The sequence below is a fragment of the Rissa tridactyla genome, chromosome 2 (genome assembly GCF_028500815.1).
Source record: "Rissa tridactyla isolate bRisTri1 chromosome 2, bRisTri1.patW.cur.20221130, whole genome shotgun sequence".
Lineage (NCBI taxonomy): Eukaryota > Metazoa > Chordata > Aves > Charadriiformes > Laridae > Rissa > Rissa tridactyla.
The window spans coordinates 35,118,797-35,134,924 of record NC_071467.1 but is presented as its reverse complement, the minus strand read 5'-3'; the positions used below and the strand labels follow the sequence as shown (position 1 = coordinate 35,134,924).

The window sequence follows — 16,128 nt, the reverse complement described above, 5'->3', positions numbered from 1 at the left end:
GGGGCATTCTGTTTATCCCATATAAATAATGACACTTTTTCTACTGGAGTAGCAAAAATGATTCAGAGAAACAATGCTTATTAAAAAAGAAACAGTATCACAATGATCTAGGCCTCTTAATTCGCTAGTGGTTATCTTTAGGATATACAACTAACATTTTCCTGAGTTTCTCTTGGCCCAGAAATAATTTTAGCATCATCAGAGGTTCTGAATTCAATAACCTGGCTTTTATCTTCTAACATGGAGTAGAAATGCCATTAGTCATCTTTCCTCTGCTGCATAACTATTTATACCTCTATTATTTCTAAATAATAATGAGATTCAGATTCACAGTGATCCGAATGTACAGTTTTAAATTCCTTCTCCATTTCCTGATGAAAAAGAAAGTCAAATTTTTCACGTCCCTGTAAAATGCAAACATTGTTAGAAGTATGCATTTTAAAACAGTTTGTATTTTGATGAAAAGTTGCCTGTTTTCAGAGCCTACAATCAACACTGAGAAGAAAATGAAAATGGGACATCGTATGGGCTGGGCCATAACCACAGGCCAGCATCCTGCCTCCAACAGTACTCAAAAGTAGACCTTTAGGGAAGAGAGTGAGTGTAACTGCTCAATTATCCACTGAAGTACAATAAACGCTGTTTCTTTTTTTGGGGGGGGTGGGGGGGAAGATATATATACACATATATCTGCAAGTATGTATCCACACCCACACAAAATGCACAGATAGATATACACATACACACACTCATACACACAGTAACACACTTTTGTATTTATGTATGAAATAGGGATTCACGTTTCAAATTTCTGTCAGTATCTGGTTATCAGCTATCCCTCCCCAGTTTTCAAAAAGGATACCATAAAGGACTGGAATGTTTGCTCCTCACCCCACTCTGGTGCAGTGGGTTCTAGCTAGCAGACTGTATCCAGATGAAGATTTGACAGAAGTGAGCTTTGCCTGTCTTTAGGTTGCAAAGCTCAGCACTAGGAGGCAAAAGGGCAGCGAAAGTGAAAAGGTTTCTTGCAGTACTCACCGAGCTGTTTTCTACTTCTTTTTCCACTGCTGAATGTGACTCGTTATTAGCTGGGTTCTTTGGTGCAGCAAATTCTGGTTTCTTAATTTTTGTGTCAGGTTTGTTTTCTTTGGCATCTGGCTTACCCCCAGATCTAGCAGGACTTGGCTTCTGTGAGGGTGGTATCCGTGCAAGTGCTGACGGTGATGGGTTGACATATTCATCTTCTTCCCTGAGCTCCTGTGGAAGCACTGCTGGATTCATTTTTACATAATAGCCATGGTAGTGATCATGCAGCTCCCCATTCTCTGTGCTGACGGGATTGTGATGGGCTGAAAACTTTGACTGGTGTTTCACAGCTACTTCCTCCTTCATTGGTGCTTTTGAATATAAAGGCTTGTTAATTGTGGGTGTTATACTCCCAGTGGCCAAGAGCTTTTTTTCTTGACTGAGTCTTGCCCCAGAAGTGGAGCTTTGCCTTTTGAGTTGTTTTGAAGGAGAGGGCTCAGAAGAAAGAGGAGGACTATGCCTTGGACTTGCTTCTGGGCTTCGAGGGGGTGTAGTACCTTTTCGATAAAAGTGAGGTGACTCTTTTGGGGTAGGTGGTTTTTCCTGAACTTTTTCTTCAGATTTTTCTTTCACCTCCATTCCTTCTTGAAATTTTTGTTTGATATAATCAGGGCCTGAAAAATAGTGTAATATCAATATTATGAATAAAATAAAAGTAAAACTTCACAGTAAAGCTATTGCATTGGGATGGATTGCCTTGCTAAAATGCTGGCAGGGGTGGGCGTTATAAAAAATTCACTGATATCTGTAGTGATTTACTCTAAATCGCTCAGTAGTTGAAGTTACTGTACGTTTTGCTAATTGTTAGGACTACTTACTAATTTGGTTCAGTCACTTCATGTCTTTAGCTTTGCAAACGGTCAATCACAGGACATAAATTGTCTCTGAGTGAAGCGTAAGAGACGGAAGACTGACTTACCTTACATATCTATCATTCTTCTTCTGAGACCCATGTTTTGAGTATGTTCTGCTTAATTATCCTAATCTGTTTAACTTCTACCCTCGCGATCATAGTATCTGTTTGACATGGAAGTAATTAACCATCAGAATGAAACACCTCTTCTGCCCTTATAACCTACAGGAAATAGGGTTTGAATCACATTTTTTTCCCTTTGTGTGCATGTTAGCTTGCCTTATATACATATATATGCACCTTGAACTCTCTCAAACTGTCTTTGTTTTCCTAATCTGATCACTTCATATGAAGACTCAGGTTAACCACTCTAGTAGGTAACACAATTCTGCTTAGAAGCTAGGAAGACCAATTTTCTCACATTCAGTAGGGAAATACTTACAGAGCAGCCAGTATGAAGAATATCCTCCCCCCAAATCCTAAACACCCATGAGCACATTTGCCACTAGGACTCACTTATCAAGGAGCATTTCTGTGCAGGTGTTAACATAAAGACAAGCTGGCTGAGATGCTTTGCTCCAGGTGTTGCTTGCCTGTTTTAACAGTTCAATGCTAAGACTTGAACAAACGCTCTGTTGAAGAAACAAAATTGCTGTAAATCTGTCTGTATTGTGGGCAGTGTTTTCTATTTTTCTTCCTAGAGGCCACATCCCAGATTCCAGGTTCAGGTCCCGTAAGAAGTCAGAAGCTGGGGAGCTCTGTGAACAAAGAACTGCATTGATCTTTTTGTATGTTCAATAACGGCTTCTGCCAAATACATTGCAACTGTTTCTCCACTTCTCCCTTTGCTAGCACCACTACTTTCCTTTTATTTTTTATCTTCTGTAAGTGAGGCTCATCTGTGTTTTATGTCACAGAGAAAGTCTGTGCCCGGAGAAGAATGTCTGCACACATTTTTCTACTTTTGAGTTTAAAGGAGGCTCTAGCTGTGTTAGGCAGATACAGTGTTTTTACAGATGCCAGAAGCATATGCATCACTACACAGCGCTAAGATGAGAGGAAGGAAGAGCAGCATGAAGTTTTTGGAAGTTACTGAGTCATCTGGTAAGTAAGCATTGCTGAGAAGAAGAATTACTCGGCATGCAATGTCTTTTGAGCAGGAAAATCACAACGTTTTTGGCGTCTCTGAAAACCAGGTGTGGAAGCAGGGAGCTGTTGAGAAAGAAGGCTGGACACAGACAAGCCAGGATTTGTTCTCAAATGACATTTGAGGAGGAAGATTTGAGGACTTAAGCCTGCACAGAGGTAGAGGACCAGAGGCTTGGGTCTTATGGCTTTTTATAATCTTCCTGGTAAAAGGGAAAGGCAGCACAATCCAAATTAAAAGTTGCCATATGTGAAGTTACAGTTACAACCACCATTCACAAAAATCCTCCATCATGTACGGAATTTCCTTCCATCTTTGCTGAGATGCATAAGGTAATGCTGAGGGTTTTTAACACACATGAACTTGTGCTTTTTTCTATTTTCACATGGGATATAATTAGGGGTGTAAAGAGAAAAGGATAGCTAAAAGAGCTCTGCCTAACCTTTAAGCTCAAGCCAAGGAGCTGTGAAATTGCAATGATTATTTATTATGGGCACATCCGCATTCACATTAGCTTGCTCCTTATGACTGCCGTGGTGAAAGCATCCCAACTGGAATCTCTTCAGCCTTAAAATGCTGCTCAAATGGCACCTGATCTGTTCCTCATCTATTCAGGAAATCCACATCCTGTGAGAGCTCTCCACTGGCTGGTATACGGAAAGATATGACTTTTACTAATATCTGACAGCACTTAATGGACTGAAGACACTTTCACAAGGAACACATCTGGGCCTCACAAATGTCACCCCTCTCCACTGTTTCCTGCAATCAACTAAAGGCCTCCCAAGGCTGGCCAGAGGGACTCTGTCTCCTCCTGAGACTTCCAAACTGTGTTGGAATTTCTGAAACAAGAAGGGAGCCAGGTCTCGGCTGCCCATGTCTCCACAAAAGACTGTTAGAGTGAAAACCAAAAAACCTAAACCAAGACAAAAATATCATCTTAACTGGAGCTTCCCAAAGTTAAGTGTCAACAGGCTAACAATGCCACATTTTTACTAGGTATTTGGCAATATTTGATGCTAAGTGACACTGAGCCCTACCAGAGAAAGCTGTAGAGATCTGCATCCAAGTAACATCTGAGGGTGTCTGACCAGACGTTCAGCAATTGCCTTAGCGTAACACAGCAGCCCTCCCTCCCACCCCCCAGTACATCCCATATGGCTATTAGAGATATATCCCTTGCCTCCCGTCTTGCCAGGCAGGTCTTTCCAACACTCAAATTCTTGGCTCTGTGCTGAAGTTAGCTTTGGAGACTGTCCAAGGACTTTCTTCACGTCTGTTCACTGTATTCAGTACAATCACATTATGCACCTGTCTGAACCACTGACTCCAAGCAGCAAGAACACAGTTCCCGCCCTCTTCTGAGGACTAAGAATACTCGTCAGGACTTACCTTGTCCCCTTCGTTAACTAACACTACAGACACAGGCAACAGAGTCCTTTTTCTTCAGCATAACACTCTACAGCATGAGTTTAAAGGAACCACGGCTAAGGGAGTCACTAACATCTGATCCTACAAGATTTCTCAGCTGCCTGATCCTAATGAGGAAGAGAATAGGATTTGAGGGTGGGACGAAGGTAAAATGAGATTATCTGCCTGGGAAATAAACACAGAGTTCTGTTCTTTTAGTATGCAGTTCAAGCAACCAGTAGATATATTCTTAGACATGATATGTCTGAGTGCCTACGGAGAACCTGGTCTGGAAAGCAGCACCAAGAAACGTTTTCTAACCATGTCAAATAAACTTTCTTTGTGGGTGAACCCGTGTGTTTTCTTATGGTGGTGTGCTGGCCCTGCTACTGTCGGTTCAAAATTGAGGCACCTTTGCTGGCTGAAGGTCAGCCATGGGGAGGTTTCGGTTCACACAGCAGCTGGATGGCACCATTAAAGTGTGAGCTAGCCAGTATTTGGGGGGAATAGCCTCTGAAAGCCAAAGGACTGTGTGTATGTGTGTGATGTATGCACATAGAGCCTCATACTGTTTGCTTGAACGACATTTCATTGATGGCTGTGGGGTGAGGGGAGCTTTGGTTTGGTTGCAAACACACTCATAGTTGTTCTAAATCTAGACTTTCTTGTGGAGTTTCTTGTGTAATGTGTCCTTCCTCCTGGAAGGGCTCCAGTAAGTGATGTGACAGCATGGCCAGCCCTGTAAATGAGAAGAGAAGGGTGGCCTGGTTCTGCCACAGCATTTTTAGGGAGGTGACAGTCGCATGCTTTCCCCCGTGGCCTAGTGAGGTATACACATTGGCAGCATGGCGCTGTTTCAGGGTTGTGGCTCAAGCAGTGTCTGAAAATGTCATCTTGCAGGGCACTGTAAATGCAGCCAGTGTTTCCCAAGAAGGCTAAGAAGAGATCTTGTGCCTTATCAGCTCAAGATGAAAAATGAGGTTTGAGAGGGATTGCAGAATGTACCTAGGATAGTGAGGAAAAAGGCGTAGATATATGTTTATATATGAGAGCTTCAGGTCACACTCCTGCCCATTCGATCCAGCCAGTTTCACAGATTTTGGCCTCTTTGCAAAAGAGGAAAGATGAGGATATGGGAAAAGGGTGGGACTGAATGAGGGTGGGACTCAGGAAGCACTGAAGGCACCAGGACTCCTTGCAGTAGGGCTGGTGATCCTTCAAGGAGCAATTCTGAATTCCATAGTCAATACGTAACTGATGAACCTGCCATACATCTGATTTCCACAATTTAATGAGCTTTTGCCTCATTTTAGTATAATGATTTCTATATTTTCAAAATTAAGTTAATACTTTTTTTAACTGGCAAAAAGGATTTCTGTAGTGGCACATCAACCAAATAAAAAATTCTGATGTTTTGTGGCACGACTGCAGGACAATGAATTCTTAAGTAATACAGGAACACTCCTCTAGTTTTCTAATACTATAAAGTAACAGAGTAGTTAGTAATTTACATAATTAAAATATACCAGAACACTGAATTAAAAATAGTACTGTGAAAACTAAAATATACTATATTCTAACACATTTTAGTTCTGTATAGCAGTATTTTCTTTAAGAGTTAATCCACTGCGTTCTACTCCTTTGCAACTTTCCACGCGCTCCTGTCCAACTGTGGACACGTTATAACATCTTATTTGGTCCACATGTAAAAAGGAAGTATGAAGTGGGCGCTCAGGTTTAAAAGCTTTTCTCTGAACCAAAATTATTTAAGACAGGGAATTCTGTTGATATCAGCAAACAATTTCCACAGGAAAAATTTTCGCGGTGCCAGGTGCATTCCGTCTTAGAGGGAATGTTGTGAGAAACTCCACAAGGATGAGAAGGAAAAAAAACTGGGAGAGTGGGTTTCTCTGGGCTAAGCCTGAGACACTCTGCAATACAGATGAGAGCCTCTCACCGTACTATGACAGAGGATGCCTAGTCCTGCAGCCCTGGACTCTACATGACTGAAGTAGGTTCCTGTAAGACCCTATAGGTAAGCACAGGCTACAGGACTCGATCAGCCTTGTCACCTCGGTGCCTCCGGTCCCTGTGGCGGATCAGTACTCCCAGTTGTAAACTGGTTGGCTGCTGCACAAGAGGTGAGGATCCTCCTTCCCCTTCTCCCCCTCCAATTTGTGAAGGCCTAGCCACAACCTTTAAATCAGTTAAAAGTTATTTGCATGTAATTAAGCTGTAATTATACCCTGTGCAAAAATGCTAATTTGGGAATTACCTGGCATTAACAATGAGACTATGCTTAATTAGGTCATCATAACTTGCAAAACCATAATTAAAACCTAGGCGTTGATGTGTTCTTTACTGTAGAGACTGATTTTGTTCTTCAGACGTGTCCTCTCTTTTTTTCAGAGGAAAATGTAAAACTTGGCAAAACCACCATCTTAATATATGGAAACAGAATATGGAGACAGCTTCTCCTTAAGAAAAAAACCCCAACTTATCAATAATTTTATGAACATCTTATAATTTCTTCATGACACTTCCTCCACTTTTTTGGCCCCACAGCCTTACGATTCTTACAATTAATGAAAAACAAGCATTTCATATTACAATTTTATGTCTTTGGAAAGCAAAAAAGGATTGCAATGCCCCTAATGCAGGCTCTAGAATATAATATTTACAGAAGATACTATTTAAGTAATTATTAGGTAAGCATGTGCTTATTTCTGTCGTTTAAACTAGAGTACACAGTATGGGATGTAACATAACTATCTTTACTGCTACATAAAGAGTTAACAAATAATAGAAAGAGTAACGCAGGTAAAAAATGACATTATAATTTCATGATTACAAGAAAATTTATGTTGTACTTACAGATAAATTCCATCCATGAAGCAGATACTTCACTCCTTAATTTTGTTTGCACATATGCATTGTTAGCAGAAAGACTCTCAATCTTCGCTGCAAGGTTTACTGACTGACTGTGGGGTAATGCTGACAAGATCAAAGCTATTTGCTCAAGCAGGCCACTGCGGTCTATAAGCAAACCTGCCAAGATTAGAGGTCCCTTTTTACTAAACTCCTGAATGTTTCTACAAAAAAGACAGAATTCCTGCTCTGAAAAGCTAAGTACAATACAAAAGATAGCAAAAAGGTTATACCAATAGCCCATTTCACAGATGAGGGAGCTAAACCAAAGGGAAATCATGACCCAAAGCGCAGGCTTCATCTGAATAATCTCTCTGAATGGGGCGGTCAGCTGTCAATAAAGCACTGTCAGGCTCAAAGCTTTGCTAAATCTTTACTAAAGTGATAGCCTAAAGTTGCACAGGAAGCCTTTGTCAAAACTAGGAATGGAGTGCAAGTTTTCTGAGTAATCCAAAGCCAACAGCGCACTTTGGCCTTAAGTTTGTCATCTTCCTTCAGAAATGCCATCTTCCTGGAGAAGCTGAGAACTGTCTACTGAATCAGAATTCAAAGATCGGGAGAAGGAAATAGTAAATGATGAGTAAGTTTCTTACTGTACATTAAATCTTAGTACTAATCCAGGGTATGATATTGTTGAAGCAAAAGCTGAAGTCTTTTGTATTTAAATGCACTGTACTAAAAAAAGGAAAATACAGAGTTTGGTGTTGGTACTACAGGTTGCTATATACTGTTTGAGAAATAAGTCAGTGAAAACCACGCGGTTTGTTATCTTCTGATGTGATCAATGGTTTTCTAACGTATCACTGTTGGCAACAGTATCTATGCTCTCATAATAAGATTTATTTGCTACTCTGATGAACATTAATAAAACTTGGAAAGCCTGGCAACCCATTAGAGGATCAATTACTGTAGTATCTTTTTTTCCTGCGAGCATCCAAAATGCTCTAGCGTTAGAATTTGTCAGGATAGGACATGCATTTTATAATAATTCCTCAGCATTCAGGATGGTAACTGTAGGTGAAGGAAATAAAAATAATAATTTATCAGTCTGCTAAAAGAAGTGATTTGATGAGTCATTACAAAACTGCAAATAACTATGTTCAATAAATTTTAGGAAGACGGGGTTTTTTATTATTGCTTCATTGTGGAGATGTGTAGGGGGGGAAGAACTATAATTAATGTCATTAGTACTTCCTCTGTTTTATTCTTATTTTTCTGAAGCTTATAATGTTAACAGGAAAAAAAAACCAAACCAGCTTTTAACTGCACTGTTGCTGGCTGGAATTCAGCCTAAATGAATGGAAGGCTGTGCAATGTCATGTGTAAAATGTGTTGAAGAACTCAGCGGAGCAGAGATACGGTTATGGTTTTAGTAATGTTTGGCAGCCCTGGCTGCCACCTTGGCAGACTGAACTGGGACTGAATGGGGCTGGAAATTAAGGGGTGAGGATTACAGCCATGGAGAAATTGATGGATATAAGGTAAGGTGCTTAAAGAGGCATAGGGCTCTGAGCAATCATTTCTGCCTGACCTAGATATGGTAGTTTCAGAGGTTATCATCCCAGACGTCTGCAGTATCCATCTGAGGGATATAGTGACCCAGCAATAGGACGTGGAATGGTGCAGCTGCTTCATGGGTGGGTCCATGTGCAGCAAGGTACGTAAGATTTCTGGCCCCCAGACAGTAAATGGGCACCTGACTTGATTGCCAGGTTGGAGGTGAGATTTCCCTAAAAAGAAATGCCCTACTCGTAGTGATGCATATATATGTTATTTAATAATTCTTTAATTCAAAATGACATATGTAGGCCCTGTTGCCCTGTTTTGGCTGCATCTAAACTTGGTTATGCCAGCTGGAATAATAGCTCTCCTTAACTGTACTTGATAAAAAAATCACACATTTCCTAAAGTTTAAAAATAAAGCACACCAGAAAAGAGAAAGAAGAATTGAAATGGAAGGGATTGTTGACACTATCTGGTGAGATTTAAAAGAAACCCAAATCTGGATACCTGCTTTAACTTTTAGCCCCTGATGGCAACTGCGTTTTGGTGAGGTACAATCAACATTTTAAAAGCTCGTAAAGCAGCTTCCCTAGCAAGGGGCAAATCAAAAATCTTTCCTGGATCAATTTTTAACTTCCATGTGGCTGCCTTACAATACTGTCTTTTTGTTTTCTGGACTTACTACCACTGGCATGGCAGTACCATAGCTGCCTAGGAAAGCAAAATACAAGGTAAACAAGGAGAAGACTGCATGTTTTGCATAATCCAAAAATACTCTAAAATAGGTTTACCCTTTGGGATGCTTTGTAATCTTTCCTTATTCTCTCTTACTCTAAAACCCTCATTTCCTCCTCATCCTCCCCTGGAAAATAGCTTCCCTTCGCTGAAATTTTCTCCAGCTTTGACTTCTAAGCCTTCTCAATCTGTTGGTATCATTGTTGCTTCCTTAAGCTCCTGGTAGCGTTTCTTCTCCTTCTGCACTGGAGGCAACACTGAAACTAGCATGTGCCAACAGTTACTCACTCACAAGATCCATGAACGTCATGGGGAATGATGCCTACGTGTATTTATTTTATGGAACTGTTGTGATTTGATCTGGCAGCCTGCTGTCCTTCAAACCATGTACTACCAACATGACCTAAAAATATAAGACAAAGATAGCACATAATGTGATATTCTACTGTTGCCACAACCTGAAAAGCTATACCATCATTCAGCAATGTAAATGTTAGAATACAGAAATCTTCCACCTAGGACTAACATTAAAAAGGTAGCATCACTGAATACCAGCAGGTTTTAATGCAAACTTAAACGCAACCTTCCCTTCCTGGTTTTGACATCAATGAAAACTACGGGGCCTGCTCAAAACACACATCAAATGCTTCCTGTCATGGAATAGACAAAGATCAAGAGTGCTGAGTTATTTACTAGCTACACATACAGAGACATGCATACACTTTGGCCAAACCCAAGGCTAGTTCTTATGCCTCTGTGTTTACTCTGCTCTGATGTTTGCACAGCACAAGAAAGCTATCGGTGTGGCCTGTGAACTACTTTACTGCTAGTCTCTCTGCATTTCACACAGTTGTTTGTTGCAAAATATATGGCATTATGTTATCTCACAGTGCTGCAAGAAACTTCTTGAAAATATTAAAACGCCGACTCAAGCACACGGGCTTGAGTTGCTAGCAACAGCAATGACAACAAGAAAAGAAATCCACTTGCACCAAACAATCCCAATCATATGACACATCACAAAGTTGTGAGTCTAGCAGTAGGACGACAAAACAGGGATGTTAGTGTAATTCCTATCTGTATGAAAACCAGACTGCCTCTTCTCTCCCTTCCTATCAGTTCCTCCAAATCTGAAATTAATCTGAGTCATCCTACCATTAACATACCTGAACAGAATACATAAACTGTATTTTTGTATTTTCCATTTTTTTGTATTCTCCAATAAATAAGTAAAAAATCATTAAGGATAAAAGAACCCCTAAAAGTAAGATTTTCTTCCTCAGAAGGTTTCCAAACGCATCATTATAGAGTAGGCATATACACACCAAAAGATCTGAAGGCAGGAAAGAATAGACTAATGAATCTCAAAAACTGCCTGTAGTCAGTACGAAGTAAGAAGAACATATTTATTCTGAATCCAATCTCTGCTCCATTTCTGTGACTGCTTTAGTAGGTGACTAAAGTAGCCGTGACATTTGCGAAAGAGGGCACAAACCTCATAATTTTATGTGCATAGTAGATTACAGCATGTAGGCCCTTATACTTTTGGATTCATTACCATGAGAAAAATGCAGCAGATTTATCCTACCTATGAACGCTGTGCTGCCCTCTCTAACACCTCACTGGGACATCAGCTTATGGGCACAGAAACTGCTCATGACCACCAACCTTCATCAGGGCTTGCTTTACTTACCCTAATTCATTGTTGATGAACACTGACAGAATTTCAGAAAATATCTGACAAGATTCTATGGCGTTGCATATGGCTCCTGCATATAGGACAGGCCCCATTTTTCCAGGCTAGATAATGTACACGCGTTGTACTTAATGTGAATGCTCCTGGCTAAATACTACACATACTATAATCTACTTGAATGCTTCTGAGCCTGCAGGCGACTTAATGTGAGATAACTGAGAAGGTAAGTTTTTAGCTTTTTCACAGAAAATCTAGAACCTACTTTACTTCGGCTGAGCTGCACTGGGGCATGAGGGAGACTGAAGCCTACCGTCACTGTATGTTTTACTGCTATTATTAAGAATGGTACATGAACTTCTGATCATGGGAACATTTTTCTGAAAACTAGAAAAAAATGCACTGGAAAATTCAGCAAATGTTAACTGCAGCAGTAGCGTTCTTTAAGCTTCTTTATATCTATCATGAAGGATGGGCAGAAGTGAAAGGCTGTAATTCTGTTCCCATCACAACTGCATATTCTCTGAAAAGATAAATTGTGTATATATATAAAGAGACTGTTAATGTGGCATAATAGCTGCCTTTACCCGGTGGAATCCACACTTTACATTTCTCCCAGCATGTCCACATCTTTCTGATATGATGGTGCCCAAAGCTATACACAATATTTCAGATTCGGTGTCACTGGGATCATGCAGGGAAGGGACCATTACCCTTCTTCTCCATGACGTGCTTCTTCTGCATACACAGCCTGGCAGAGTATTAGCTGCTTCTCCTGCTGTATCGCATTTCAAGTGCATGGCTATCATCCTGCTCCATGGGAGTTTGGCAACTGACCTCAACAGGAGCAGGTTCACATCTCATCCCCAACTGGCTGAGTCTGTCAGCCCTTCAGGACTTCTCCTAGTACTTCTGAGGAACAAGGCTCTGTCTCCAGTTTAAATACTAGGTCTGATAATTCTGCGAACTGGCTTGCGTTTCGTGAGTGATCGCTGCTGCAAATGGTAGCACTCACTTTCAGCTATATGTGGAACGTTACTGAGAACTTTCTCTGTTGCGGCTTGTATTTGCAACATACTACTTCACTATTACCTGCTGATTTAAATAATATGCTGTTCACCATATTATACAAATACACAACACATCATCCATGATATTTGGCTAGCCATTAGTGAAGTCAAATGAGATGACTATCAAATTCCTATCATTTCATTAGACTTTTCTCCTTTTCTCTCCCTTCTTTTTTTCACTTCCGTTTATTTTTTTTTATTCTCATCAACAACCTCCAGTATTCCTATAGGAATCAGACAGGAAAATTATCTAAACACATTTGATTCTACTTTTGAAAACATTATACTTTAGTAACTGTCATGTCTTTTAGCTGAACAGGAAAATGCACCATATTTGATGAAGTTCAGGATCAAAACTGAAACTAGTTTGGCAGTCATGCTTTACATCAAACCCAGAATACTTATGGCTCTTAATATTTATTGTTCATTGTTCTCTTAGTATATTCTATCCTCTTGCATAGCAGTCCAGGGCTTGCCTTTCTATTCCACATCAAAACTTTTAATGTAAGCATCCCAGCATCCCAACAGACTGCCCAATGTTGTATCAGATACTTTGCCTCTTGGGCCGCATACAAGTATGGAGGAAGCAGTAGGTTTTTCTTCTTTGCATTTGATTATCTTTGTGGAATTTTCTATCATATGCTGAGAACAATTTTAAACAAAATTTCTTACACAAACCAACCCTCAAGCTCCTGTGCACATATGCAAGTTTACACAGATATTAGAAATTACTGAAATTATGTTAGTTGCTCTGCCGATATGGATCAAACAGCTTCAGATTAAAACTGCAACCACTTCCACAAGCAACTTGAAACAACCACAAAATGAGATGATTTAGAGTCTTTAGGAGGAGGAGAAAAATATCATTCATAGTTGTCAGATGCTTTTCAATACAATGATCTTGCTCTTTAGTAAATATAATAAGCGAGTGAAATTTTTGTCAAAGCTCTGTAACTTTTGGCTCTTTTAAAATCCTTGTTTGTCAGAGAAACAGTGCCTGCACTGTTTTTGGCTGAACACCTTCCATTCTTCCACTACAAAAAAAAGCACACCCTAGGATATGCAGCCAGGGCTTGGGTTCTAGATGTCAGCACTTCTTAAACTTGTGGAGAATGTGCCAATAAGGCTTAATACCGGGAAGACATGAAATATATGTATGTCACCAAACAACTGAAATTACATTGGAATGATTTAGATGGGCAAAGTAACATGGAAATAACTAGACAGTTTTAACTCTAATGATTCTAGTCACAGATTTATATATGCATTACTGCTTTACTTAAGCTCTAGATAATTCAAAGGGATTCATCACCTTGTGTTTATAGAAAAAACACTTGAAACTATGAACTTGAAAGATGTAAAAGCAGGAGTAAAACAAAGAGACCTAAAATTTACTGCTTTAAAAATACAGGGGTTTATGAATTTTCTTGGAGGGTAGAGGGATAATCCGGTATTTTTCAATATTCAGAACTAATATTTCATGAAAACACAGCAGTATTCATTAAGCTGCACTGCACTTCTAGCAAAATTAGTTTCTTATATCTAGCAATGGAATCAGTTAGAAGCTTAAGAGTCTGAAGTGGGCTAACACAACTGACTGCTGCACTGAAAATGCCAGAACTAGAGAAATACAACGATCAATTTAATTCTGGTAAAACTAGGGCACATGATCTGCTTAGTCTTCCATCCTGTTCTGGCTTCTTTCCCAATGTATTCTTGATCTTTTGTATTTTAAGAGAAACCTCTCATCACGCCACTTAGCATTCTGACCTCACAGGGTGTCATTTCTCCCCCTTCACCTCTAAGTTTTCATTTCTAAATTCTAAGTTTGCAATATCCATTTACTGCTCCTCTTCTCCAAATCTATCCCATACTCTCCATAGTTCACCAATTGCCCCTGGCAAAATACCTTCTGCTCTTCATCTGGTACTTTTTGAGGAGCCTCTACTGATTTCTTAGTCATATCTCGGTATCAGTACTCTATTCTCATCCTCCTTTGACACAGCTGGCCATTCTCCTCTTCTGGAACACTTTTCCTCTGTTAACGTCCATGATTCATTCTTTTATTTCCCCCTCCTTTTTCTTTCACTTTTTAACTATACTTTCAAGGAAGATAATCTCAGATTACTATGTTCTTGGACCTTCTACCTTCTCTTTTTATAATCATCATATTTAATCTCACCATACAAAAAAGTTCAACTACCAGTTCCATGCTGGTTGTGTTTTAGTTCCAGATTTGACTCCTGTTCAGATTATGATCTGAGTAAATAACAGTTGCAAGACTAATAGGTAGAAACCTTCATCTCCTCCAAATTCTCAGCATGATCTTCCACATCATACTGCACAATACTATATTACCCTACATTACTCAGGTCTACAATCTGAATAACATCTTTCTTTTTCAGATCTCCCTCTACACTCTCTCTAAGTAAGCCTAGGTCTTGCAGACTTTCTTTGAATAAAATGCCGTGTATATTAGCTATTTATTTCTCTGGCCTTGACAAACGTAGAACGCAGCTGCAAAGATTATTTTTCTCTAATTTTCTACCCTTCCCTCTGAAATACATCTCTTGTTCCCCATTTCCTATAAAAACAACAAAAAAGCTCACAGAAAGTGTTAACTGCTTATGGTCAAGTAGTACAAGGCCCTCTAACGAGCAGAGCTGTAGAGATGTGCTAATGTAACCCATATGACATGTTTAAACAAGTAACATGAGAAACTATCCTTTTTCAACATACTTTGAGCCTTCATTAGTATAATAAAATCCTTTCAAAATATATCACCATACTCTACTGAAAATTAGCAGGAAAGTTCTCACAGTACAGACCTTGTTAGCTGAATTTCAACATGGCAGAAATATTTATGACGCAGTTATAAATAGGATTTATAATGGAAATGTTGACACTGTGATAATACTCCCATGTGATAGACCCTACTTCATCTTGTCCTTGGCTGATGGACACTGTGACAGACCAATATAGAAATTTGCTGGAGCAGGCCAACAGTGGGCAGGCTCTGTGTCCTGGAAGGAGTGGTTCTTTTTGGGAGCAAATGAAGAATTTTGAACAGGAGAAAGGAGGCAATTACAACTCTAAGGTAGCACTGATCTCTTTATCTCAGATTATACCTGTAATTAACACTCCTATGGTGGCAACTCAAAAAGGTATACCTAGGCTAGAATTCAAGAAGCTACTTCAAGATAGCAACACAGCACTGAAGCTAGCCCAGGTTAGTTGCCTGACTGGCTAGCTAGCTTCATAGTCAGATCCTGTAGCCTTTACTAGGCAACCACAAGTTGTATCTAGATGCAAATTAACTAGCTCAGTACTTAATGGAAGCCTGTGAAAATTACTGTGATTGTAACAGCTTTATCTCTCTACAGGAAACTGGTTCTCTGTTATTAGTTTTCAAAGTTCATTTGCTCAAAACCAATTATGCCCATTTTTTTCTAAGCAAATAATTTGATTATGTGAACTCAAAAGTATCTTGGAGAGACTGAGAAAGCATCCCAAAGAGTTAAGACTACTCCTTTGCAACCTCTCATTCCTTTGCCTTCTCTCAGGCACGCTCTCTTGTCCCAGATGTGTTCAGGAACGCTGGGGAGTGGGATGAGGCAGAACATGCATATGGCAGCGGGACAGGAGTGCCTTTGGATACTTCTACAGGCTCTGGCTTCTCCAGAGCTGTGCGGAAAGGGAACAG

The 16,128-nt window shown here is 39.9% G+C and overlaps 1 protein-coding gene across 4 annotated transcripts in view; it reads right to left on the bottom strand.

The window, feature by feature from the left end:
- Positions 1-16,128, bottom strand: part of JPH1 (junctophilin 1) — an 83,892-nt gene that overhangs the window by 9,540 nt on the left and 58,224 nt on the right. For all 4 annotated transcript variants that reach the window (XM_054191749.1, XM_054191747.1, XM_054191750.1 and 1 more), the window contains exon 4: positions 1,039-1,700. In XM_054191749.1, coding sequence (XP_054047724.1) covers positions 1,039-1,700 — 662 coding nt within the window. The remainder of the gene's footprint in view (positions 1-1,038; positions 1,701-16,128) is intronic.